The following is a 27,797-nucleotide window of genomic DNA, read 5'->3' as shown; positions in this document are numbered from 1 at the left end:
GTTGTGTGCTACATGCAAGTAAGTTAAGAAAACATACAAAAGTATGAAAAATATGACTGGAACCAAATTGATCAATTTCTAGAAAACAAAATTTGCCGAACTTTGTTCTTGAACACGGACAAACTATGAACAAAAATATCTATATCGTTAAATCATGTATATATATGACAGGTGTCTTAAAAATGGCACCCCATTCGTTACTTATCGACCCGGAAATGGACAGCTAAATTAGGTGGTAAATAATTATTGTATTGTAGTACTTATTTATTTTAAGATTATTATAATGTAATGTTTACCCAGGTATTGTTGCTGTTGTATTTATAAATGTTGTTATGTATTTTTCATGTCACTATATGATGTTACTATAAATGTTGTATTGACTTGTAAAAGAGCCCTTGAGGCCTACTTGCAGAATACATTTTTGAATTTTGAAAGGCCCCAAATATCGATGCAAGGACTTGCTTATTGAAACAACGACATATTGGAAGTGTTTTTAGTCGTAAAGCGCTATCACACTCTTACCTTTTTGTTTTTACATATGTCTATTCTGATTACTCTTGTGGTGTTACGAGTATTACACATCGAATGAGACTACTATGGTTCGACCTAACTATCGACTTTGCCCTTACATGCCCATTGAATTTTGAATTGAAAACAATATTTATATTGTTTTAATAGGTACCGTTATTTCGTTAGGATCGCAAAACTATTTCTCTCTCTTAAGCGAATGACTAACCAGTTTTAAATTCCAAAAATCCCGTTTCTCTCCGTTTTGCGGTGCAAAAATACTAGCCGAAATCACCCATGGAAGCATTTCATACCATTGACAAGTCTTATGTGGTGTCTTGTGTATTGAGTAGTCTTAGTGTTAATTTATTAACACATTGAGTGCCGGGGACCCGTTCGGCGGGCGCTCTGTTCTTAGTCGCTTTCCTCTACAAAGCGGGAAAACGCTAGAATAGGCTATGCGTGTAGCGCTACGAAAACGTTGGCAGTTAATGCGTTAATATTTTTTACATAATGGGATTTCTGTAACACTTTTTGATTGCTCAATACAAAAATCAACTTAATGTAAACACGATATCTATTTAATATAAAACAACGTTCTCGAATAAGTTAACTAATGTTCATAGTAATCCTATAAGGCTTATATCGCTTATCCAAATTTTTTGTTTTCCGCGCTAGAGACTAAACGCGTGGATCGTTTTTTATGATTCTTACATCAATCAAATACATACCTACTATGTCAAGTGGGTGATAGACAGGCGAGTAAGTTTGCGAACTTATGGCTCGACGACATTTTTCGGTTGTAAACTACGCGTATAGGTAAAAAACTTAAGTAAGTCACCTGTTGTATGTAGTTGTGACGTGTTCGAATAGACATTTGTTTTGTTTTGTTTGTGTGTGTCTTTTAAACATGTATTGTCCATTCGAACACGTCACAACTACATACAACAGGTGACTTACTTAAGTTTTTTACCTATACTTAGGTTGACACACGAGCGAAACAGGTCGTCGAGCCGTAAGTTCGCGAACTTACTCGCACGTCTATCCGGGACTTTAGGTCATTGAGGTATATAGTACTAGAGTCGGCATCCGTAACCAAATGTTTCCGCACCTCAATGAAGTGCCTCAGGCTAGCACGCTTATTCTTTAGCTTAGTGCCAGACGTCAAACGCCGAAAATGGCGGACATAATTTGTTCTCGATAGCCTGTCTATTATATCTATGTCAGTGCTTTAGGTCTTTTGGTTTCTTTACTTTTGTTTTGATATCAACTGATTATTAATTTGTATGACGATTCAAAATTATTAGCTAAATAATTTTTATATTCCTCGTCTCTAGTGTGCCACTGCCCAGCCGCGAAAACCCGCTCCGTCCCCTGCTGCGCGGCCACCGGCTCCTCCCAGACGTGGTCGTGCGGCGCCGCGTGCGCGCGCGTGCTCGCGTGCGGCGCGCACGTGTGCCGCGCGCCGTGCCACGCCCCGCCCTGCGAGCCGTGCGCGCTGATGCCGGCCAGCGTGCTCACGTGCCCGTGCGGCCGGACTAAGTAAGTATTATACATCCTCACGTGCCGCGCGCACGTGTGCCGCGCGCCGTGCCACGCCCCGCCCTGCGAGCCGTGCGCGCTGCTGCCGGCCAGCGTGCTCACGTGCCCGTGCGGCCGGACTAAGTAAGTATTATACATCCTCACGTGCCGCGCGCACGTGTGCCGCGCGCCGTGCCACGCCCCGCCCTGCGAGCCGTGCGCGCTGCTGCCGGCCAGCGTGCTCACGTGCCCGTGCGGCCGGACTAAGTAAGTATTATACATCCTCACGTGCCGCGCGCACGTGTGCCGCGCGCCGTGCCACGCCCCGCCCTGCGAGCCGTGCGCGCTGCTGCCGGCCAGCGTGCTCACGTGCCCGTGCGGCCGGACTAAGTAAGTATTATACATCCTCACGTGCCGCGCGCACGTGTGCCGCGCGCCGTGCCACGCCCCGCCCTGCGAGCCGTGCGCGCTGCTGCCGGCCAGCGTGCTCACGTGCCCGTGCGGCCGGACTAAGTAAGTATTATACATCCTCACGTGCCGCGCGCACGTGTGCCGCGCGCCGTGCCACGCCCCGCCCTGCGAGCCGTGCGCGCTGCTGCCGGCCAGCGTGCTCACGTGCCCGTGCGGCCGGACTAAGTAAGTATTATACATCCTCACGTGCCGCGCGCACGTGTGCCGCGCGCCGTGCCACGCCCCGCCCTGCGAGCCGTGCGCGCTGCTGCCGGCCAGCGTGCTCACGTGCCCGTGCGGCCGGACTAAGTAAGTATTATACATCCTCACGTGTATAAGGGCTATAAATCTTATTTAATTACTAGTTTAATATAATTCCTACTACTTATTCTGTATCCGAGACAATTCTGCCACGTTATGTACCTAACGACCTTCCCTTGCACACAGGCTACCCAAAGACAAGCGCAAGTCATGCACGGACGCGATCCCTCTGTGTGGCAACATCTGCGCCAAGCCGCTCCCGTGCGGCCCGGAAGGCGACAAGCACTTCTGCAAACTAGAGTGTCATGAAGGTAAATTATAGATGTAGATCACACAGGCTACCCAAAGCACACGCAAGTCATACACGGACCCGATCATGCTGTGCGGCAGCAGATGTTGCCAACATCTCCGAATTTGCAAAATTCTCTTTATTTTCTAAGCCGTTTCTAGGTTGAACCCTGAAATAATGTAATACTGTATGTACACTCTCCTAACTGGTTCAAAAAGGGCGCTCTTTACAATAGGAGGATTGACTATAAATATAAACAACCAGTCTCATCTCAAATAAAGCCAATGTATTAAAAATAATCCCAAACCCTTATATACAATTCCTATGAACATTTCAATAGCGCGATGTAGAAATCGCCGCTCCTGGTACACCGCCATCTCGCGTGATATTTAGTAAACATATTTTATATGACTACGTAAGTACGAGCGCAAACACTTACCCCCTTATTCATTAACGTCTACTAAATTTATGATGCAGCTAATAATCGTTTGTCTCTTTCCATTATACCAATACGTCGGAAAGGGACAAACGATTATTAGCGGCATCCTAACTTTAGTAGACGTTTATGAATAAGGGGTTACTTACTGCTGTGGCGTAGCGTCTCGAAGTGGATCTTGGCCTCCGACACCAAAGACCGCCATGCTTCTCTGTCCAAAACCGTTTCTGTCCAGTCGACGGTGCAGAATTTGCTAAGGTCTTTTTGCACTGAAAAAATTAAATAATATTGTTTAATATTACGCAGGTGCCTGCCCCGTATGTCCGGATAAAACGCTGTTGCCGTGTCGCTGCGGGCACTCCAGCCGCGAGGTGCCTTGCTCCGAGCTTCCACAGATGCTGGACAACGTCTTCTGTCAGAAAAAGTGTAACAAGGTGAGGAAATATAGCAGTTCATTCTAAAATATGCATAATTTTCTTGTAATTATCATTGTCTAGATGTAGAGTCAAGTTGTACCTCCTTGTGCTTATCCGTACGAATTAGAGGCAGCATAGGAGTGGGGCGACAGCATCACGCCCGCGAGATAGACAACTCGTCTCTCTCTAATTAATACAGTGAGAAAAAGACGGGTAGTTTATCTCGCGGGCGAGATACTGACGCACCACTCCAGTGCTAGATCTACTTACTGGGCAAGACAAGGTCGGTTCGAATCCATACGTGCCTCGCTTGTTCAGACCTTGGTTTTCACAGTAATCAATAAGAATAAGAAACCATTTATTGCCGCACAATAAAAAAAACAAGGTAGGTCACAAAATACAATGATTAACTTAAAAATATTGGCATCGCGGCAAAAGGGCTCAGCATACGCTGCGTCAGCCATTTCATTACAAATTGACTGCGCAGCGCTGATTTTCAGTCCGTCCCCTTCACTGAACCACATTGATATGACATGCGGGTTAATGGATTATTTTGTTTTATTACCAGAGATAGCTTGTGTATACAATTATAGTATAAATATTTTTTGACCGACTTCAATGAGGGAGACCGGTGAATGAAAGATTATTATATTATATTAAAAAATGTCTTGAAAATCGAATTTACTTAACAAACACAGCGAAGAGGAACTCGCCAATCGTGAACTATGCGTCGGTGCAGAGTTCTATTCTGATCATCATCAGCAGTCCCACTTCATCAAATGTCACTTTTTAAATGTAAATGCTTGATTTGGCGATGAAAATATAAAAATCACTATATGTATGCCTTTCACATTTGAAGAGTTTCCTCGATTCCTCATGGATCCCATCATCAGAACTGAGTTTTGACAAAAACGGGACCAATCTGTATATATATAAATTCAAACAAAAAAAGAATTTTCAAAATCGGTTCAGAAATGACGGAGTTATAATAATATACAACCGAATCGATAACCTTTTCCTTTTGAAATCTTGAAGTCGGTTAAAAATAAAGAATTTTTTATTACAATGTAATGGATAAATGAGGTATAATATTTTTATGAATTAATTTAATCTAATAGTAAATAATGTATGTAGTTAAATATAAATTGTTTTGTCAATACTAACATAGTGATAAGTAATAGTGTACCTAACATATGGATCTTTGATGTCCGGAATAAAGTCTTAATCATAGATTTATAATTAGCCTAGATGCCTAGTCTGTACATCCCTAGTGAAGCCATTTCGAGTATGACATTATGTCGCCCTCGTGTCATCGTATCCGAACGGCCCTCGCAGTACTCAAGGTCGAGTTGGTTTGTTTACACCTCCCGGTTATAAATTAAAAAATACCAGAAAGATGGTTGTTTGTGCGGTGAATGGGTGTCACAACACATCAGTGAATAAAAACAAACCGCCTGATATAACATTTCACGCGTAAATATCCAGTTTAATGTGATATTTTTACGTAATTGTAAATACAAAAATCCAACTTTTCGTCAGCCGCCATTACTTATAAATGTTGCCAGGTGACATGAATCTTTTTTCCTCGAAATGAGGCATGACGATTACATTGATAAAATAAAATTAATATGCTTACTTTACGTTCCTTGTATGACTATAGAAAATATTCTTTATTAGTTTTTCATTCTTTTATTTCAAATTATGTTTTGTCTTTTATAAAATTACAGTTTAAATTCATATTTTTATTATGTGTGATATTCGTTTTAGATTTCCGACTAATCCGCTTCTGTCTGCGAGATGGACGGAAAAAATTAGATTAAATTGGAACGATGCAATATGGAAACCGACTAAACATAGTCGAATATGCTCTCGCCATTTTGATGAGCAAGAAAAGTAAATTGTATTTGTGGAACACAGGTGTTACAGTTAAGGTCTGTAAAAACGAAACGCAACTGTCACTGTTGCACTTATATGGAAGACTGATAGAGAGACGAGAGACACAAAGCGTTTCGTTGTCGAAGCAATAGCGATTGCAACCTTGGCTAGGCCGGCAGGTACAATTACTAGTACTGACGATAAATAGTTATTTGTTTTACAAGTGGGAAAGTTGTTGTTTAACCGCTCGTGCTAATTAGCAATATTATCGAGCTAAGTAGATAAAGATCCCAAAATTTCTAAAAATGGAATCTTGAGCGTTGCGAGGGTTTCAAGTTACGAGAGTTAAACAAATTTTGCCCCAAGTGAAACACAAAACTTAACATCACACCAACCCGAAGAAAATATTAAATGTAAGATATCAAATAAAATCAAACCAAATCGAATCCAAATGATCGTCATTAAATATTTATCATTTAAAATCATTATTCCAAAGTCAATTCTACCAGCTATTATCTGTGCACATTTGTAAAATAAAAAAATAAACGTTTTTATTTAAACATTATTTCACTAAGTTCAGAAATGCAAAGTCCTTTAAAGAAACCTTGAAAGCTTTTGCTATAAATTTAATATCTACATACACACTCCCAAATGATGGATAGCCAAGTATACGGATGTGGTTAAAATCAATCTACTTTAAGGAGAATAAATGAACTCTGGCAACCCGTTTTTGTATATATGTGTGTGTCGCTGAGCGTAAGACACGAGCGTCGCACGCACACATCGATCGTGTTTCGGCTTCACTTTTGGCAGATTAGCCTTATGAGGACTAACTGTCTATGTGTGATAGGTCAGTGGTCTTAATAATAATAATGTGAGCCTGTTTCCGTATCCACAGTTTTCTGTATTTTGTACAGAAACTGTCCTGCGGCCGACACCGCTGCCGCGCCTGCTGCTGCGCCGCCGCCGCGCACCGCTGCGGCGTGGTGTGCGGCCGCGCGCTGGCCTGCCAGCTGCACCGCTGCGAGCAGTTCTGCCACACCGGCCACTGCCCGCCCTGCGCGCGCGCCAGTCAGTACCCGCTTACTTTATTCTTTATTCTTTCTTTATTGCATCCATGGTTTGTACAGGTGTTACATACTCGTAGTAGTTGTGAGTTTCACATGGACCCTGATAGGGTACAGCAATAGTCTTAAATCTATGTTATGTACTTAATCGAGGTTTTATAACAATGGTTAGTGGATTTTATACTATACTATTCTATACTAATTCCAATTTCAAATTTTATGTCAACAAATTCATTCACAACTAAGAGATAATATTACTGATAGTTAACATTTTATATGCAATAAAATTGTAGTGTATATAATATTAATTTTAATAGTAATGTCAAAAAATAAAAAAAATAAAATCTCATATCATCTAAAATATTAACAATAATGCGATACGAAATATAGCGATGAGTAGATATCTAATAACATTCGTCATTATTTTTATCATCATACTGATCACCTTGAGTGTCGGGGACCCGCTCGGCGGACGCTCTGTTCGTACTCGCTCTACAACGCGGGAAAACGTTGGCAGTGAATGAAGTTAAACGGTCTAAATCGCGACGGGGTCTTGTTAGTCGCGATTAAGTGTAAATGAGTTCGGTGTCAACTAAAACGGCTTCTAATGGCGGCCGATCGACCAATGATATTCTTGTCCCTCCCAGGTTTCGAAGAGCTAAGCTGCGAGTGCGGCGCCGAAGTGATCCTCCCCCCGGTGCCTTGCGGAGCCAAACGTCCCGCCTGCAGCGCGCCGTGCCGCCGCCCACGCGACTGCGGCCACCCGGCGCTGCACGCCTGCCACTCCGGCCCGTGCCCGCCGTGCGTGGTGCTCACGGCCAAGCGCTGCCACGGGCAGCACGAGGTACGTCCCGTCCCGTGTGGCATGCGTCCCGCCTGCAGCACGCCGTGCCGCCGCCCACGCGACTGCGGCCACCCGGCGCTGCACGCCTGCCACTCCGGCCCGTGCCCGCCGTGCGTGGTGCTCACGGCCAAGCGCTGCCACGGGCAGCACGAGGTACGTCCCGTCCCGTGTGGCATGCGTCCCGCCTGCAGCACGCCGTGCCGCCGCCCACGCGACTGCGGCCACCCGGCGCTGCACGCCTGCCACTCCGGCCCGTGCCCGCCGTGCGTGGTGCTCACGGCCAAGCGCTGCCACGGGCAGCACGAGGTACGTCCCGTCCCGTGTGGCATGCGTCCCGCCTGCAGCGCGCCGTGCCGCCGCCCACGCGACTGCGGCCACCCGGCGCTGCACGCCTGCCACTCCGGCCCGTGCCCGCCGTGCGTGGTGCTCACGGCCAAGCGCTGCCACGGGCAGCACGAGGTACGTCCCGTCCCGTGTGGCATGCGTCCCGCCTGCAGCACGCCGTGCCGCCGCCCACGCGACTGCGGCCACCCGGCGCTGCACGCCTGCCACTCCGGCCCGTGCCCGCCGTGCGTGGTGCTCACGGCCAAGCGCTGCCACGGGCAGCACGAGGTACGTCCCGTCCCGTGTGGCATGCGTCCCGCCTGCAGCACGCCGTGCCGCCGCCCACGCGACTGCGGCCACCCGGCGCTGCACGCCTGCCACTCCGGCCCGTGCCCGCCGTGCGTGGTGCTCACGGCCAAGCGCTGCCACGGGCAGCACGAGGTACGTCCCGTCCCGTGTGGCATGCGTCCCGCCTGCAGCGCGCCGTGCCGCCGCCCACGCGACTGCGGCCACCCGGCGCTGCACGCCTGCCACTCCGGCCCGTGCCCGCCGTGCGTGGTGCTCACGGCCAAGCGCTGCCACGGGCAGCACGAGGTACGTCCCGTCCCGTGTGGCATGCGTCCCGCCTGCAGCACGCCGTGCCGCCGCCCACGCGACTGCGGCCACCCGGCGCTGCACGCCTGCCACTCCGGCCCGTGCCCGCCGTGCGTGGTGCTCACGGCCAAGCGCTGCCACGGGCAGCACGAGGTACGTCCCGTCCCGTGTGGCATGCGTCCCGCCTGCAGCGCGCCGTGCCGCCGCCCACGCGACTGCGGCCACCCGGCGCTGCACGCCTGCCACTCCGGCCCGTGCCCGCCGTGCGTGGTGCTCACGGCCAAGCGCTGCCACGGGCAGCACGAGGTACGTCCCGTCCCGTGTGGCATGCGTCCCGCCTGCAGCACGCCGTGCCGCCGCCCACGCGACTGCGGCCACCCGGCGCTGCACGCCTGCCACTCCGGCCCGTGCCCGCCGTGCGTGGTGCTCACGGCCAAGCGCTGCCACGGGCAGCACGAGGTACGTCCCGTCCCGTGTGGCATGCGTCCCGCCTGCAGCACGCCGTGCCGCCGCCCACGCGACTGCGGCCACCCGGCGCTGCACGCCTGCCACTCCGGCCCGTGCCCGCCGTGCGTGGTGCTCACGGCCAAGCGCTGCCACGGGCAGCACGAGGTACGTCCCGTCCCGTGTGGCATGCGTCCCGCCTGCAGCACGCCGTGCCGCCGCCCACGCGACTGCGGCCACCCGGCGCTGCACGCCTGCCACTCCGGCCCGTGCCCGCCGTGCGTGGTGCTCACGGCCAAGCGCTGCCACGGGCAGCACGAGGTACGTCCCGTCCCGTGTGGCATGCGTCCCGCCTGCAGCACGCCGTGCCGCCGCCCACGCGACTGCGGCCACCCGGCGCTGCACGCCTGCCACTCCGGCCCGTGCCCGCCGTGCGTGGTGCTCACGGCCAAGCGCTGCCACGGGCAGCACGAGGTACGTCCCGTCCCGTGTGGCATGCGTCCCGCCTGCAGCACGCCGTGCCGCCGCCCACGCGACTGCGGCCACCCGGCGCTGCACGCCTGCCACTCCGGCCCGTGCCCGCCGTGCGTGGTGCTCACGGCCAAGCGCTGCCACGGGCAGCACGAGGTACGTCCCGTCCCGTGTGGCATGCGTCCCGCCTGCAGCACGCCGTGCCGCCGCCCACGCGACTGCGGCCACCCGGCGCTGCACGCCTGCCACTCCGGCCCGTGCCCGCCGTGCGTGGTGCTCACGGCCAAGCGCTGCCACGGGCAGCACGAGGTACGTCCCGTCCCGCTTGCACCACGCCGTACAAAAACAACGCCATTCATTTCATTCGCCTCTCTCTTAATTATGAGACGCTGCACGTTACGCCTTATCTCACTAATAAATTTTATATCTTACAGGAACGCAAGACGATCCCGTGCTCACAAGAAGAGTTCTCATGCGGGCTGCCATGCGGCAAACCTCTGCCGTGCGGCAAGCACACCTGCCAGAAAACGTGCCACAAAGGCCCGTGCGATGCCGGCAAGTGAGTACTTTTTGAAAATTGTGTCCTAAAGAAACCTCTGTAAACTTACGCCTTGCCCTGTACATTTACGCCTCGCGCCGAAAATCTGACGGCTCCTGTGCTGCCTCCTACAGTTCATGCACGCTCCCTATCAATTTGTTTAGTTGTTCTCCTGCCTTTTGTATTTGTTAATTAATAATATTTATACTACGTTTATCATTAATAACGTACTTCGTTCCAACCGTGTGTTCCACGACACGCACGCACTTTTTTTTTATTAAAGACACAATTACAGCCTCGTAACTAAGCTACTTTGATGTTGAACGGGTGATTTTTCCGTTTTCTCGTCCGTCCGTCAATCTTTTTAAATTCTAGGTGAATCTAAAAAACCGTTGCCCATCGCAATTGTTATACTATTTAATGACTCATTGAGCAAAAAAATAAGAAATCCGATATTAGATTTCATGATGCAAGCTATCGTAGGAAATAGTACGTACATATTACCTACTCACTTCACAATACTTCTAACTTTAAAACATCACGTTTTTGCCACCCAGATGCACTCAACCATGCAACGAGAAGCGTCCCAGCTGCGGCCACCCGTGCGCCGCGCCGTGCCACTCGGCCGACAGCGACAAAGCTGACAAACCTGACAAAGATAAAGGCGACAAACCCGACAAGCCAGCTTGTCCGAGCAGCGCTCCGTGCCGCAAGCTCGTGCGAGCTACTTGCCCGTGTGGGAGACGGACTGCCGAGCGATCTTGTCATGATAATGCTCGCGACTTAGCCAAGTAAGTACTTATTTTATTTATTTATTTCTATAGTTGTCAGTTATTTTAAACGTCAAACATATATGAAATCATGACTTTTACTTAACACTTGGCTGAGCTATCAAACTCTGGCACTGTCACTGAACGACCTGACTTTAACCAACGTTATTTGATCATGTAATGTTTTGTTAATTTTTATTTAAATACCTAAAGATACAAAGTAAAGGGTGTTTCGAGTAGTAAAGCTTGACGCTTCTTTTTTTAATATTTATATTGATTGATTGGTTAATTGATTTATTTATTTATTTATTGGTAAAATCGTTGTTATACAAGTCAGAATTACATAAAATATTTACATAATAAGATTAAAAGAAATAATAATATTTACAAATTATGACATTTACAACTAAACCTTATATGTATAATTAATCAAGTATTAAAGATGACACTATTTTTACGCGTTAGTTATGAACTCCACGAAGCAACTCGTCAACGCTGTAGCATGCCTGTGCGATCAGCAGCGCTTTAAGTTTCTTGGTAAACACAGAATCACTTTCCGCTCACTTTATGGCAGGCGGAACCAAGTTGTAGATCTTGGCCCCAATGACACTGAGTGAACTCCTGAGCTTAGCAAGTCGCTTTACGGGGGTAACCAACATTGGCTGTCTGCGGTTGTTATCACCACGGCTAGAATTGGTTTTATACCTAGCGAGGTTAGACCTGACATACTGGCACGCTGCCAATATGTAGACAGAAGGTAGCGTTAACACTTTATTGCGTACAAATAGTTCTTTAGCTGGGTGGTCGCGAGGTTTCCTAGATATTATCCGCAGCGCCCGCTTTATAAGTGGTATCTAGTTGATGAAAGTATTTTTTGCAGAATAATGAGTGCGCTGGCCGCATCGAAGATGCAAGAAGGCGGTTCAGTGGATTTGTCGGAAGTTCAGCGCCCCGCCGCCATGCTCAAAACGTAAGATATATAATTATGTTATGAGGCGTTAGTTCATTATACAGTTGAAATTTCGATAATCTCGGGTGTTTGACTTTATTACTTTTGACTTTTACATAATAATCGCGTTGTTACTTTTCTGCCGACGCGATTTCGCGTCTACGGGATTCTAGTGCTTAAACCGACTAATATGAGTGACTTTTTTCTTCGTTGTCGCAGTCGTGAGCCGAGATACCATTGAGTAAACAATGGCAAATGATATGCAACCTCTTTATAGATTGGAATGCGACGACGAATGCCGCGTGGAGGCGCGCACGCGGCGCCTCGCGCTCGCCCTGCAGATCCGCAACCCCGACGTGTCGGCCAAGCTGCAGCCGCGCTACAGCGACCACGTGCGCGCGCTGGCCGCAAGGGAGCCCGCCTTCGCGCGCCAGGTGCACGACAAGCTCACCGAGCTCGTGCAGCTCGCCAAGAAGGTAACCGCAACCCCAACTAGCCGAGACAGTAGCAGACCCGCAACCCCGACGTGTCGGCCAAGCTGCAGCCGCGCTACAGCGACCACGTGCGCGCGCTGGCCGCAAGGGAGCCCGCCTTCGCGCGCCAGGTGCACGACAAGCTCACCGAGCTCGTGCAGCTCGCCAAGAAGGTAACCGCAACCCCAACTAGCCGAGACAGTAGCAGACCCGCAACCCCGACGTGTCGGCCAAGCTGCAGCCGCGCTACAGCGACCACGTGCGCGCGCTGGCCGCAAGGGAGCCCGCCTTCGCGCGCCAGGTGCACGACAAGCTCACCGAGCTCGTGCAGCTCGCCAAGAAGGTAACCGCAACCCCAACTAGCCGAGACAGTAGCAGACCCGCAACCCCGACGTGTCGGCCAAGCTGCAGCCGCGCTACAGCGACCACGTGCGCGCGCTGGCCGCAAGGGAGCCCGCCTTCGCGCGCCAGGTGCACGACAAGCTCACCGAGCTCGTGCAGCTCGCCAAGAAGGTAACCGCAACCCCAACTAGCCGAGACAGTAGCAGACCCGCAACCCCGACGTGTCGGCCAAGCTGCAGCCGCGCTACAGCGACCACGTGCGCGCGCTGGCCGCAAGGGAGCCCGCCTTCGCGCGCCAGGTGCACGACAAGCTCACCGAGCTCGTGCAGCTCGCCAAGAAGGTAACCGCAACCCCAACTAGCCGAGACAGTAGCAGACCCGCAACCCCGACGTGTCGGCCAAGCTGCAGCCGCGCTACAGCGACCACGTGCGCGCGCTGGCCGCAAGGGAGCCCGCCTTCGCGCGCCAGGTGCACGACAAGCTCACCGAGCTCGTGCAGCTCGCCAAGAAGGTAACCGCAACCCCAACTAGCCGAGACAGTAGCAGACCCGCAACCCCGACGTGTCGGCCAAGCTGCAGCCGCGCTACAGCGACCACGTGCGCGCGCTGGCCGCAAGGGAGCCCGCCTTCGCGCGCCAGGTGCACGACAAGCTCACCGAGCTCGTGCAGCTCGCCAAGAAGGTAACCGCAACCCCAACTAGCCGAGACAGTAGCAGACCCGCAACCCCGACGTGTCGGCCAAGCTGCAGCCGCGCTACAGCGACCACGTGCGCGCGCTGGCCGCAAGGGAGCCCGCCTTCGCGCGCCAGGTGCACGACAAGCTCACCGAGCTCGTGCAGCTCGCCAAGAAGGTAACCGCAACCCCAACTAGCCGAGACAGTAGCAGACCCGCAACCCCGACGTGTCGGCCAAGCTGCAGCCGCGCTACAGCGACCACGTGCGCGCGCTGGCCGCAAGGGAGCCCGCCTTCGCGCGCCAGGTGCACGACAAGCTCACCGAGCTCGTGCAGCTCGCCAAGAAGGTAACCGCAACCCCAACTAGCCGAGACAGTAGCAGACCCGCAACCCCGACGTGTCGGCCAAGCTGCAGCCGCGCTACAGCGACCACGTGCGCGCGCTGGCCGCAAGGGAGCCCGCCTTCGCGCGCCAGGTGCACGACAAGCTCACCGAGCTCGTGCAGCTCGCCAAGAAGGTAACCGCAACCCCAACTAGCCGAGACAGTAGCAGACCCGCAACCCCGACGTGTCGGCCAAGCTGCAGCCGCGCTACAGCGACCACGTGCGCGCGCTGGCCGCAAGGGAGCCCGCCTTCGCGCGCCAGGTGCACGACAAGCTCACCGAGCTCGTGCAGCTCGCCAAGAAGGTAACCGCAACCCCAACTAGCCGAGACACTAGCAGACCCGCAACCCCAACTTTCCATGAGAATAATAGACTCGTAAACCCCAATAGCCAAGAAGGTAACAGCCCACAACCCTAACTAATCAAGAAGGTAACAAACAAGCAACCCCGATTAAATAGGATAACAGTCCCGCAACCCCAATTAGCCGAAAAAGTGACAGACTTGCAACCCCAACTAGCCAAAAAGGTAACAGCCCCGCAACTCAAACAAGCTAAGATGGCAACACACCTGCAACCGCGACTAACCAAGAGAGTAACAGACCCACAACCACAACTGAGTAAGAAAATAACAGAACTGCAACCTCAACTAGACAAGAAAGTAATAGAACCGCGAGAAAGTACCCAAAAGTGTTTTTGTTAATGCGTTAATTGTGCTTAAATCGGCATGCACGATGACTTGATGGACCTATACCGTAACTGGTTTTTTTTTTTCAAACTATACTTAATACACATTTAATAATGAATTTTTAAAAACATATTTATTATGAATTGTTAATTAATTTTGCTAATCTTATACTAACTTTGAATTTTAATGTTTAATTTAACTCGTCATGTAAATATTTTCTACGCCGATGCATGCCGGCAGAATATGCTGAACTAATACCTTATACTAACCAACAGTGTATGTACCATATTCTTGGAAATAAAGTATTGAATTGAATTGAGGCTAAATTGTCGTATTTCTCCGCAGTCGAAACAGAAGACACGCGCCCACTCCTTCCCGTCATGCAACTGGCAAAAACGTCAGTTTATACATGAGATGTGCGAGCAGTTCGGCTGTGAGTCCGTTGCATACGACGCGGAGCCGAATCGCAACGTCGTTGCCACCGCCGACAAGGAGAAGGTATGACTAACACTGTGTGTGCGAGCAGGACCGCTGTGCACCGCTGAAGAGGAGACTGAACGTTGCGTTATTAGTTAGCGGATTTTACGTTAGATGGTGCTGTAGCGTGTATGCTGGAATCTGCATCGCGCTGTTAAGATTTTTGTTGAAATAATGACCCAAAGCATGAACATAGCCATATGGCACGTGATAGCAAGTCCAGGGAAAAGAAATATCTCGTTCTAAAACGGTGATTGCGAGCATTTCGGCTGCGAGTTCGTCGCCACCGGCTAATAAGGAAAAAGTATGTTTATAGTTCGTTTCATCCAAGGCCCAGAAACCGATTAAATGTCCAAACCGTTATTTTAAAAACCAGCCAACCAGAGCCTTAGTGTCATCCAGTAGATTTGTCAAATCTGACCTTTAATAACATGACATTACGAGTCAAGCAAGGCACGCGTCTTCGTGAATGACACGTTCTATAACACTGAGATAGCGCTATGAACACGCACACGTAGTTTTGAAAAAGAACGGTAGACTGTCTAAGCTAACTTTGCACAGATTTGAGCAAAAACAGTGAGAAAGTGTCATCATAAACAACAGATTGCAAATGCCACCCAAAGTTAGCCGGGTCCAGTTCCAGTGAACGGAAATAAAACATGGAAGCATTCTGAACGCTCAATTATAGCCCAACGTAAACTACCCTAAGGTGGGCGGGGGTTACAAACTACTCGATTGGCAAATTCAGTTCGACCGATATCACAGTCAGTGATAGATGGCTAAATCGGTTAATAAAAACAACGTTTTTTTTATAAATAAAAATGTCTTCATGTGTCGTGAAGTGCTTCAGAAGTTATCCTGAACATTCCAAGGACAGTAGAATCACTTTTCAGGTGTAAGTAAACAGATAACTTCAGTAAAAATTGGAATAAATATGACGACATTTTTTCAATATTACCATGCTAATTTATAACGTAACTGCATACGACTTTCATAGCAACATACGTCTTTTTAGATTACGATGATAATAGGGATGATGTTATGCCAAATGAAGAATATATTATAATAAATTACTTATCCGTGTATATTTATCAGTTTTGATTACAGGCTCTGTAAACGTATAGTCTTATTTAAATGTCGGCGTAATTGTGTTTGTGTGCTAATTGTCCCGAGAATTTGAACGGTAATGTTCTCAAATGCGGATTCCATATGTTATTTCCGTTCACTGGCCGGGTCTGGCTACGTTTTCAGCCGCGCGATGGGTTTTTAGTTATAGAATTTTATGTTAGATGGCGCTGTACCGTGTACGTATGAATCCTGCATCGCGCTGTTAAGATTTTTCTTGAAACAATGACTTCAACTATCCTTAAAACGTAAAGACCGTTATCGTGGTAATGAAGCCTTTACCTTCATTAATTTGCCTTTGGTTATCTATGACACATATGTTTGAATTGACGTATTCTTTTACGTGTTATCATAGTCATTCATAGTAATGCCAGGACATAAATTTACATAATAAAGGGAGGGTGTCTCTTTTTAATGGTGAGTTGTGAGTGAGCAGTTCAGCTGCGAGTATGTCTATATAGTTTTCCTACTCCTCTACTGTTATCTGTCATTTATGCATTCATTAACACGAATATAAGAACATACATAAAAGATTACAAGAAAAGTCTATATTGTCTATTCCTCATAAAAGCTCTTGTGCTTTTATAAGCTATAACGTTACTGCGATTAATGGCTACCAACCTAACAAAACCAAAACGAATACAGTTTTAAACTAAGTGCATTGCTGCCAACTTACAAAATATTCATTTGGTTGCATAGTAAAAATAATTACCTACTTCATAAGTCAGAAACACGCATGGGACACCCGTAATAGCAACACCCATAGACTACGAAGACCGCTTAGCGTTGCTTGTTAGTCTCCGTAGGCTACGGTGGCCAAAATTGAGAAAAAACTGTCCAAAAAATTTATTTAGCAAGTAGCAAGTACCAGGGCCTCATGAGTTACGAGGTGTCGCTGACCGGCCGGCCGCGGCCCGGGGCGGGCCGGGCGCGGAACAAGGTATGCTCGCGCGTCTTGGCTATATACTATTGCTGTAATTTGTTTACCTAAATTAAGATTTATTTTTGTTGACTCGTAGGAAAAATATTGTATGCAACGTTGTATAAGTAGGTCAAAAATTTTCGTGGCGTATTCGCCTCGTACTCGCCTTTTTTGACCCTTCTTATACAACTGTTGCATTAAATACTATTTCATCACACTTGCTCGAAAAAGATCTTATTTCATGCAGGTGTACTGAAGGACAAAGGCCTATATTGTTCCCGTGGTAGTTGTGGATTGTGAAAAAGGGAGTTAACCGGTTAACTTCGGGTTAAGTAAGTAAGTAAGTAAATATTCTTTATTGCACCACAAAGAAGACAAATTTAAAAAAACAGATTTACAATGTAAAGAAAGGTAGCAACAGGCGGTCTTATCGCTGTAAGCGATCTCTTCCAGACAACCTTAGGGTAGCAGGATATAAAGAACAGTAAGTTTTTAGAACAGGTAGTGCACGAATGAATTAGAGGGTTAGTAATTGGTGCAAGTGTCAAAGGGTAGGGTCAATTCATAACTGTCAAAATTTACTTCTTAACTACACCGAGATCGACAATTCTACGCTTGATAACGTCGTTCCAGTTCTCACTTCGCTCGCGGCCGGTAATTTGCCTCGTTTTATTTTCTTATTGTAGAACTATGTACAGTTTACTATTGGAACATTGTTTTTTATGACATTAGTGAATTAATACAACATTATAAATTTATATTTTTTAGATAATTTAGTTTAGTAATGTGACTTTGACACACATTTTTATTTCTCAATATTTTTCTGTACTGCTTCTTTTATTTTTGTGCTAATTATTTGAATGCTGAAATTCCAGTGTTTTATCAAATAAATTATTTTACAGTACATATGGTGCTACTTTACCGCACTAGTGCGAAAATGAGCATATTACGTTACTATGTCGAACATTTAAAGGGCCATATGTACTGTAAAACGTTGTACGATACATGTGCGAATAGGTAATTCGCAACTCGTGTTGATTTAAAACACTCCCTTTGGTCGTGTTTTAATTTATCGCCACTCGTTTCGAATTTCCTATTTTTCGCACTTGTATCGTAATGTACTATTACAGTACATATGGTACTACTTTTGTGCACTAGTGCGTAAATTAGCACATTATGTAACTATGTCGAAAGTTTAAGGGTCATATGTACTGTAAAACGTTGTACGATACATGTGCGAATAGGTAATTCACAACTCGTGTCGATTTAAAACACTCCCTACGGTCGTATTTTAATTTATCACCGCTCGTTGCGTATTTCCTATTTTTCGCACTTATCGTAAATAACAATTACAGTACATATTGTGCTACTTTCCCGCACGTGTGAGGGAATGAGCACTTTCCGTGCGTATGTCGAAACTTTAAAGAGCCATACTATACAACGTTGTCCTATACACGTGCGAATAGGTAATTCGCAACTCGTGTCGATTTAAAACACTCCCTTCGGACGTGTTTTAATTTATCACCATTCGTTGTATAGGAACAGTCAGCCACGTCAGCTCATATTCAAGTGCGCGTGCACCGTGATATGAGCTGACTAGCCAAAAAGCTTAGGTACAGCTTTAAGGAACTACGGGACGCCAGTCCCGCCTGAACCATTGTACGATAAACTTGTTTATTTAATATACGGAGTTAATATGAAAGAGTGATTATTATTACATTCCAATAGGTCACCCAGACGCTATATAATAGAAGTACCGACAAACTTCTAAAGTTGCGAATTCCCTATTTTATATATATATATATATAGTCCTCCTCATCGTTTTCGATGACGGCGACCCCAAATAAACACACTATGGACGTTGTCTAGCATGAGCCCTAATGTGGCTGGCCAGGCCGAACTTGCTCTTAAATACTCTATTGCACGCGTGACAATAAAGTTGGCCAGCTGCGTTGAACGTGTACACGTAGGAGGGCTTAGGTCTCTCTTTCCGGAAAGAGATACCTATTTTCTACACTTGTATCGTAAATAAGTAATGTTATGTTATGGTTGGTGTTCCAGTCGTGGCTGCCCGCCATGAGCGTGCTGGAGGTGCTGGCGCGCGAGACCGGCAGGCGGCGCGTGCCCGGGCCCGTGCTGCGCGCGCCCGCCGCCACCGCCGCCGCCACCACCACCACCGCCGCCGCCAACAAGTGAATATACCTAAAGCCCGACCAGATGTATATGATCATTATCAAGAGGGCGCTGCTATTTATTTATTTATTTAAGAAACAAACAGTCTTTTATAGTTATATATATTTGACGACCGGTTTAGCCTAGTGGGTAGTAACCCTGCCTGCGAAGCTGATGGTCCCGGGTTCAAATCCTGGTAAGGTTATTATTCGTGTGATGATCACGGATATTTGTTCCTGAGTCATGGGTGTTTCCTATGTATTTAAGTATTTATATATTATATATATCGTTGTCTAAGTACCCTCAACACAAGCCTTATTGCGCTTACTGTGGGACTTAGTCAATTTGTGTAATAATGTCCTATGATATTTATTTATATAATATATAACACTGGAACTTTTCTTAAAACTAGACTTACAGTTTTCTTAACGAAAATATTTTGACATCATGCTTATTAAGTAGTTTCTACATAGTAAAACAGAGCTATTTGTGCGTGCAAAAACAAAACAAAAAAAAAGAAAAGAAAAATGATGAGAATAAAAATATAACAGCATTATAACAACCTTATGGTATTGTTACTAATTGTTTACAAACTGAATTCTCAGGATTTGGTATCTATTAATAAAGAAATTATGAAAAGCAGTAACATCTAATACTGATATTATTTCTTTATAGCGCCAATCTTGGGTTATTAATTATTACACTGCATAGATAGTGTTTTAAATCTATTAAGTTTCTCACAGAAAATATCAAGGCTTAGAAATTTTTCGTTGTACAGTCAGCATCAAAAGTAGCGGATCAAATAACGTTTCATAAGTATCTACCATTCTGTAACGGCTTAACAAAAAATGATGTCTTTAATATAATATATGTTTGTAACTAAGACTGTAAAATATGTACTTTTGAGCGCGAATTTTAGAAATGTATCTATATTTGGAAAAGTTATCCGGAATATCAGATACTTTTGGCGCGTTGTTTCATCAGCTACTTTTGATGCTAACTGTACAACCTGCACGCCCTTCTAACAAAACTATTCTCATGTATAAGGTGACAGTTCAGTTTAGTATGAATAATGTAGTTCCAATGAAATTCCGCAATATGGCGCGTGATGATATATTACTGGTTCTTATATCTGAAAATATATATCGATGTATATAATATACGCTGCTATTTTGCATATAACTGTATCAATACGGAACCTCAAAATATACGATGTCGTTATAAACGGTTTATATGTATTCTATAAGCGATGCGATGTCGTTATAAACGGTTTATATGTATTCTATAAGCGATGCGATGTCGTTATTAACGGTTTATATGTATTCTATAAGCGATACGATGTCGTTATAAACGGTTTATATGTATTCTATAAGCGGTATGATGTCATTATAAACGGTTTATATGTATTTTAAGCAAAATAAAGAAATTTGTATTTGTATGGTACAGTCGCCATCAGATATACCAGGCCGGCCGAGGTACACAAAAATATCTAAACAGGCACCTATCGCGTTGACAACAGAGGCGTGTTCAGATATTAGTGGACACCTCGGCCGCTCGGATATGTCTGATGGCGAGCACTGCATGCTGTGTCCCAGGTCGGGCAGCGGCTGGGCCACGCTGACGTCGGGCAGCGCGTGGGCGGCGCGCGCGCGGCCGGCCGGCCCGCAGGCAGCCCGACCCAAGATTGACTACTTCGACAACCCGCCCGACGACTAGACAAGTATGCGCAGGCTCATTGGGAAATATCTGCTGAAGTAAGACCGACGAAAACCATATAAAAAATGTAACAGCAAAGATAATTGACAACATTTCATATTTTTAAGTGCTACTTTTTATTGTCTACATCGAAAGAACGCACTAATTTAAGGTACCCGTATTTTTTTTATTTTGCGTAAGTCCTATATTTTGATCATAAAATCTATTTATATTGTTACTTGAAACGAAAGGGCGTATGTAACAAACGTGATTTGTGAGAATCGTGACGTCACGGGTCTGTTTCATACACTGGAAAAAACGTTGAATTAATTTACGTTTGAGCATAGACAACAGTGCGAGTGACATAACCTCAAACGTTAAAAATAAAATCACAAATTAACAAGTGTCACAAACGTCAAAACTCAAGTCAAACGATGGTTTTCCTCCCGTTTTCAATGTCAACCCAATCGGAAGTCATTTTTTTGCTTGTAGTGGCAGAACTGAAGGAGCTGGGTGACGTCAATTTCCGTTTTAACTATTTTTAGAGATTTTGAATACAAAAATGCGTAAAAAATATATAAAAATTATTTATTTGTAATCTACAGGAGCCCCTCTCGAAATGGTTTACGATTTAGGGATATTGAAAATTTTGAAATGTTGTCAATTGAGAGGTAGGCTAACGGCCCGATTTGAAGAATGAAATACGATAACAATAAGTTCAGCGGTGTCAGCACGGTTCCATTTTTATCACTTGTCACTATACCCGTCACTTTTGCGCTTACATACTTATTAGAACGTGACAGGCATGGTGACAAATGATAAAGAGCCGAACATCTCGCCCTACTGGTTTAGATTAGTTCTCATTTAGACATGGTTTATATGTCGTATAATTGACAGAAACAGCTCGATTCGGTCAACCGATGTCACTTTGACGTTAGTAATATCGTGATAGATCTTATTGGGATCACAGCGGAATCGAAATAAACGTCAATTTTGACATGTCGTTTAGTTATCGATCTTTCAAAGATCTTAAACGTGTCTTAATCATTCTTCGAATCGGGCCGTAAGAAAAAAACGTGCCCCTTAGTTTGACATCCAAAACAGAGGTCACTATTGTTTCCCATAAAGTTATAATGTATTGTTTGTCCGCATTTTCGTTAGTCATAATTTGTTTTTTCTCAGAAACGCGTATTTTTTCAGGATTGCCATAAAACAAACCTAACCTAACCTATCTATAGGATAACCTAAGGAAATTCCTGAAGAGTTACCGGTTTCAGAGTTATGACTATCATTACATTATGACTTTCAATAATTATGTCAAACAAAGGGATCCGAGATAAAATACATTTATTCGTGACAGTCACAAACATGTACGAACATGTACAGGCAACAAAAAAAGAAGAACAAAACATTAAGTGCGCATCACGAGGGCAACCAATCGTCCTACATTACCGAAACTCGATATCTCGGAATGAGCTATTGCTTAAATTTGAACCTTAATACTATCACGATAGATTGCTTTTTAACGACATGGTTGCTTAGGCACGCACTTAAGAGCCCTTAATCCTTGGAGCGTTCTCCGATTTCACGAAATAACGCTCGATAGATGGCGTTGGCGCTCGGTACGCGAGCGCCGGCAACGCGACGCGCGTTTCAATGCAGACTAGAATAATCTTGATAGTTTTCAATATAATTTCAAGCAACATTAATTTTAGTGTCATATGATATCATATGGGCACTCTTTATTTTATTGTTTAAGCACAGTAGTTTTTTTATGTACACTACTACTAAGTGTACAGACTACAGAGTGTACTATAACCCTTGCTCTATATTCTGTCTCTTTCACACCAATGGAAAATGAAGAAGTTAGTAAATGACTGCAGGTATAAATAAAGTATATTAGTGCGATAGAGAGACAGATAGTGTTTCGTTGTCGTATCGTAAACGATTGGCATGTTGGCCACACACTTGCTTAGTGCCTAGCCAAAATACCAATCGTTTGCGTATATTAGTGCGATAGAGAGAGAGTAGTGTTTCGTTGTCGTATCGTAAACGATTGGCATGTTGGCTACGCACCCATGATAGTGACTAGCCAAGGTCTCATGATGGAGTCAGGAGTAGGTCACTAGAACTCCTAATCTACTCATTATAATTTCATCGTATTTGAGCTCAATAGATTTGCCCTGACGAGTACCATCGATCTAAATGAAGTCCAGGGTCTCATGATGGAGTCAGGAGTTGGTCACCAGAACTCCTAATCTACTCATTATAATTCCATCGTGTTTGGGCTCAAAAGATTTGCCCTGACGAGTACCATCGATCTAGATGAAGTCCAGGGTCTCATGATGGAGTCAGGAGTTGGTCACCATAATTCCTAATCTACTCATCATAACTCCATCGTGTTTGGGCTCAATAGATTTGCCCTCACGAGCACCATCAATCTAGATGATGTTCAGGGTCTCATGATGGAGTCAGGAGTTGGTCACTAGAACTCCTAATCTACTCATTATAATTCCATCGTGTTTGAGCTCAAAAGATTTGCCCTGACGAGTACCATCGATCTAGATGAAGTCCAGGGTCTCATGATGGAGTCAGGAGTTGGTCACCAGAACTCCTAATCTACTCATTATAATTCCATCGTGTTTGGGCTCAAAAGATTTGCCCTGACGAGTATCATCGATCTAGATGAAGTCCAGGGTCTCATGATGGAGTCAGGAGTTGGTCACCATAATTCCTAATCTACTCATCATAACTCCATCGTGTTTGGGCTCAATAGATTTGCCCTCACGAGCACCATCAATCTAGATGATGTTCAGGGTCTCATGATGGAGTCAGGAGTTGGTCACTAGAACTCCTAATCTACTCATTATAATTCCATCGTGTTTGGGCTCAAAAGATTTGCCCTGACGAGTACCATCGATCTAGATGAAGTCCAGGGTCTCATGATGGAGTCAGGAGTTGGTCACCAGAACTCGTAATCTATTTATCATAACTCCATCGTGTTTGGGTTCAATAGAGTTGCCCTGACGAGCACTATCAATCTAGATGAGGTCCAGGGTCTCATGATGGAGTCAGGAGCTGGTCACCAGAACTCCTAAACTACTCATCATAACCTCATCGTGTTTGGGCTCAATAGATTTGCCCTGACGAGCATCATCAATCTAGATAAAGTCCAGGGTCTCATGATGGAGTCAGGAGTTGGTCACTAGAACTCCTGATCTACTCATTATAATTCCATCGTGTTTGGGCTCAAAAGATTTGCCCTGACGAGTACCATCGATCTAGATGAAGTCCAGGGTCTCATGATGGAGTCAGGAGTTTGTCACCAGAACTCGTAATCTATTTATCATAACTCCATCGTGTTTGTGCTCAATAGATTTACTCCGACAAGCACCATCAAATTGCCATTATGATGAATAGATTAGGAGTTCTGGTGACCAACTACTGAGTCCATCATGAGACCCTCGACTTAATCTAGATCGATGGTACTCGTCAGGGCAAATCTTTTGAGCCCAAACACGATGGAGTTATGATGAATAGACTAGGAGTTCTGGTGATCAACTCCTGAGTCCATCATGAGACCCTGGACCTGATCTAGATTGATGGTGCTCGTCAGGGCAACTCTATTGAGCCCAAACACGATGGAGTTATGATGAGTAGATTAGGAGTTCTGGTGACCAACTCCTGACTCCATCATGAGACCCTGGACCTCATCTAGATCGATGGTGCTCGTCAGGGCAAATCTTTTGAGCCCAAACACGTTGGAATTATAATGAGTAGATTAGGAGTTCTAGTGACCAACTCTTGACTCCATCATGAGACCCTGGACTTTATCTAGATTGATGATGCTCGTCAGGGCAAATCTATTGAGCCCAAACACGATGAGGTTATGATGAGTAGTTTAGGAGTTCTGGTGACCAACTCCTGACTCCATCATGAGACCCTGGACCTCATCTAGATCGATGGTGTTCATCAGGGCAAATCTATTGAGCCCAAACACGATGGAGTTATGATGAGTAGATTAGGAGTTCTGGTGACCAACTCCTGACTCCATCATGAGACCCTGGACCTCATCTAGATCGATGGTGCTCATCAGGGCAAATCCTTTGAGCCCAAACACGTTGGAATCATAATGAGTAGATTAGGAGTTCTAGTGACCAACTCCTGACTCCATCATGAGACCCTGGACTTTATCTAGATTGATGATGCTCGTCAGGGCAAATCTATTGAGCCCGAACACGATGAGGTTATGTGAGTAGATTAGGATTTCTGGTGACCAACTCCTGACTCCATCATGAGACCCTGGGCCTCATCTAGATCGATGGTGTTCATCAGGGCAAATCTATTGAGCCCAAACACGATGGAGTTATGATGAGTAGATTAGGAGTTCTGGTGACCAGCTCCTGACTCCATCATGAGACCCTGGACCTCATCTAGATTGATTGTGCTCGTCAGGGCAACTCTATTGAACCCAAACACGATGGAGTTATGATGAGTAGATTAGGAGTTCTGGTGACCAGCTCCTGACTCCATCATGAGACCCTGGACCTCATCTAGATTGAAGGTGCTCGTCAGGGCAACTCTATTGAGCCCAAACACGATGGAGTTATGATGAGTAGAGTAGGAGTTCTGGTGACCTACTCCTGACTCCATCATGAGATCCTGGACCTCATCTAGATCGATGGTGCTCATCAGGGCAAATCTTTTGAGCCCAAACACGTTGGAATTATAATGAGTAGATTAGGAGTTCTAGTGACCAACTCCTGACTCCATCATGAGACCCTGGACTTTGTCTAGATTGATGATGCTCGTCAGGGCAAATCTATTGAGCCCGAACACGATGAGGTTATGATGAGTAGTTTAGGAGTTCTGGTGACCAACTCCTGACTCCATCATGAGACCCTGGGCCTCATCTAGATCGATGGTGTTCATCAGAGCAAATCTATTGAGCCCAAACACGATGGAGTTATGATGAGTAGATTAGGAGTTCTGGTGACCAGCTCCTGACTCCATCATGAGACCCTGGACCTCATCTAGATTGATGGTGCTCGTCAGGGCAACTCTATTGAACCCAAACACGATGGAGTTATGATGAGTAGATTAGGAGTTCTGGTGACCAGCTCCTGACTCCATCATGAGACCCTGGACCTCATTTAGATTGAAGGTGCTCGTCAGGGCAACTCTGTTGAGCCCAAACACGATGGAATTATAATGAGTAGATTAGGAGTTCTAGTGACCAACTCCTGACTCCATCATGAGACCCTGGACCTCATCTAGATCGATGGTGTTCGTCAGGGCAAATCTTTTGAGCCCAAACACGATGGGATTATAATTAGTAGATTATTAGTTCTGGTGACCAACTCCTGACTCCATCATGAGAACTTGGTCTTCATCCGGGTCAAAAATAATAATGCAAACCCTAACGTAATTTCAAGTGAAAATGCGTTTATCAGAAAATCGCAGCCAAATAACACTAGACCTTACTCATAGTGTTGTGTTCCTGCCGGTGAGTAAGGTTGCCAGAGCTCAACGAGGGGCGGGAGGGGGTTAGGGTCGGCAACGCGCATGTAACTCCTCTGGAGTTGCAGGCGTACATATGCGGGCCGTATGCTTGTTTGCCACCGACTTAGTATTAAAAAAAAGTAACACTGAAAATCCATCAATAAGCGAGTCTGTTTGGCATACTGTAAAAAATGAACTTTTATTAAGATTTTCTAATCGCAGTATATAGCACTTCTCGGAACTCCGTAGCTGATTACGATCGCAACGAATGCCTGACAATCGAGCACAGGTCCGTCCTCTAAGCGCGCTCCGCGCGGACTGAGAGCGGGGCGTCGCTGCTGCGTGATTTATACGTGTTTAAAAAAAATATAAATTTACGGCAATGTAGGTCCCATAGTTACGATTTTTTTTTTATAGGTTAACATAAAGTTACAGTTTACTACAATATTATTTTTAAAGCAAAATATGCGTACAATTTGCGGAAATAAAATATAATAAAACCCTGTTTTCGCCAAAAAAATGAAGAAAACTCGGAAGGTATTTTATCAGTTTTTTCAAATGAATTTTCGATTGTTAATCATTCCAGCCCCTCGTACGAGATATGTTGAATCGAATTGTAGTCATTCATGTACCAAATGATTCTTGTTTATAGCAAAATTGAGAACCGAAACGCCACATCTCACTGCAAAATTTGGAAAAGACTCCCAAAAAACCACATTAAAAAAGAGGTTTAAAAGAGAAAATGAAAATTTGAACTGTTGGAGCCCCTAGTTTAGGAAACGATTATTTAAGTACGTTATCAGTTTTTGAATAAATACTAATAGTTACGTCGTAATCTTGAATGAAAAAGGAAGCATTTTACAAAATACGCTCGTCTGTAGGAATAAGGACTCTTAAGAAGCTTCTCCATAAAATAAACAATGGTTTTTATTTAACAGATTCGTAAAAATCATTTTGAAAACATTCGTACTATATCTGCACTACTGTTGCGAGTCCCGCTCCATAAGCCCGTGCAAGTGCAAAAGAGATAGCACGATTGGGATGATTTAGGACCAACGCGTCACTTAGTTTTGCGACAATATTAAAAAAGACGGTCATGTTTTTCTTTACTTCGTTTCGTTGGCCTTACTTCAGCCTCCACCCGCGACGTCCACATATATATCGTAAATAGGGTTTGCACGACGGGCCTGAAATATACAGGGTGATTGCGGGGTCGTGGAGCAAGAGAACAAGACATGACACAGAATTCAAAGATGAGTCTAATGATGTTGCTCATTATTTATTATCACCAATAACTATGATTATTTTTCAGATGACATGTAGAAAAAAACATGTTTGCATACAGTTTGGTCACCCTACTCAATGTGACGTCTTGTCGCTTTCCATACAGCGTATGTCAAAAGTCATAGGGTGACCATGATTACTTCGTATAAGATTAATTTTACTTGAAAAATAATAAAAATCAAAATAATTATCTTTCAATCAAATACTACCGTATGATAATGTAAATCATTTATAGATTCAGAAAAAGTGGTTCTGGATCACGACCCAGGAATCACCCTGTATAGCAAGATTCGTAGATCCAGTTCCA

The 27,797-nt window shown here is 45.7% G+C and overlaps 1 protein-coding gene across 1 annotated transcript in view; it reads left to right on the top strand.

Moving 5' to 3' along the window:
• LOC133522406 (protein shuttle craft) overlaps nucleotides 1-22,083 on the top strand; it is a 29,995-nt gene extending 7,912 nt beyond the window's left edge. The window contains exons 7-18 of the mRNA XM_061857736.1: nucleotides 1,845-2,049; nucleotides 2,926-3,050; nucleotides 3,771-3,898; nucleotides 6,673-6,826; nucleotides 7,470-8,431; nucleotides 9,934-10,058; nucleotides 10,595-10,828; nucleotides 11,688-11,777; nucleotides 12,034-12,232; nucleotides 14,659-14,811; nucleotides 18,899-19,029; nucleotides 20,605-22,083. Coding sequence (XP_061713720.1) covers nucleotides 1,845-2,049; nucleotides 2,926-3,050; nucleotides 3,771-3,898; nucleotides 6,673-6,826; nucleotides 7,470-8,431; nucleotides 9,934-10,058; nucleotides 10,595-10,828; nucleotides 11,688-11,777; nucleotides 12,034-12,232; nucleotides 14,659-14,811; nucleotides 18,899-19,029; nucleotides 20,605-20,725 — 2,627 coding nt within the window. The 3' untranslated portion in view covers nucleotides 20,726-22,083. The remainder of the gene's footprint in view (nucleotides 1-1,844; nucleotides 2,050-2,925; nucleotides 3,051-3,770; nucleotides 3,899-6,672; nucleotides 6,827-7,469; nucleotides 8,432-9,933; nucleotides 10,059-10,594; nucleotides 10,829-11,687; nucleotides 11,778-12,033; nucleotides 12,233-14,658; nucleotides 14,812-18,898; nucleotides 19,030-20,604) is intronic.
• Nucleotides 22,084-27,797: the final 5,714 nt, after the last annotated feature.

This window comes from Cydia pomonella, chromosome 10 (genome assembly GCF_033807575.1).
Source record: "Cydia pomonella isolate Wapato2018A chromosome 10, ilCydPomo1, whole genome shotgun sequence".
Classification (NCBI taxonomy): Eukaryota; Metazoa; Arthropoda; class Insecta; order Lepidoptera; family Tortricidae; genus Cydia; species Cydia pomonella.
The sequence above is the reverse complement of the archived record's forward strand: the minus strand, read 5'-3'. Positions and strand labels throughout refer to the sequence as shown.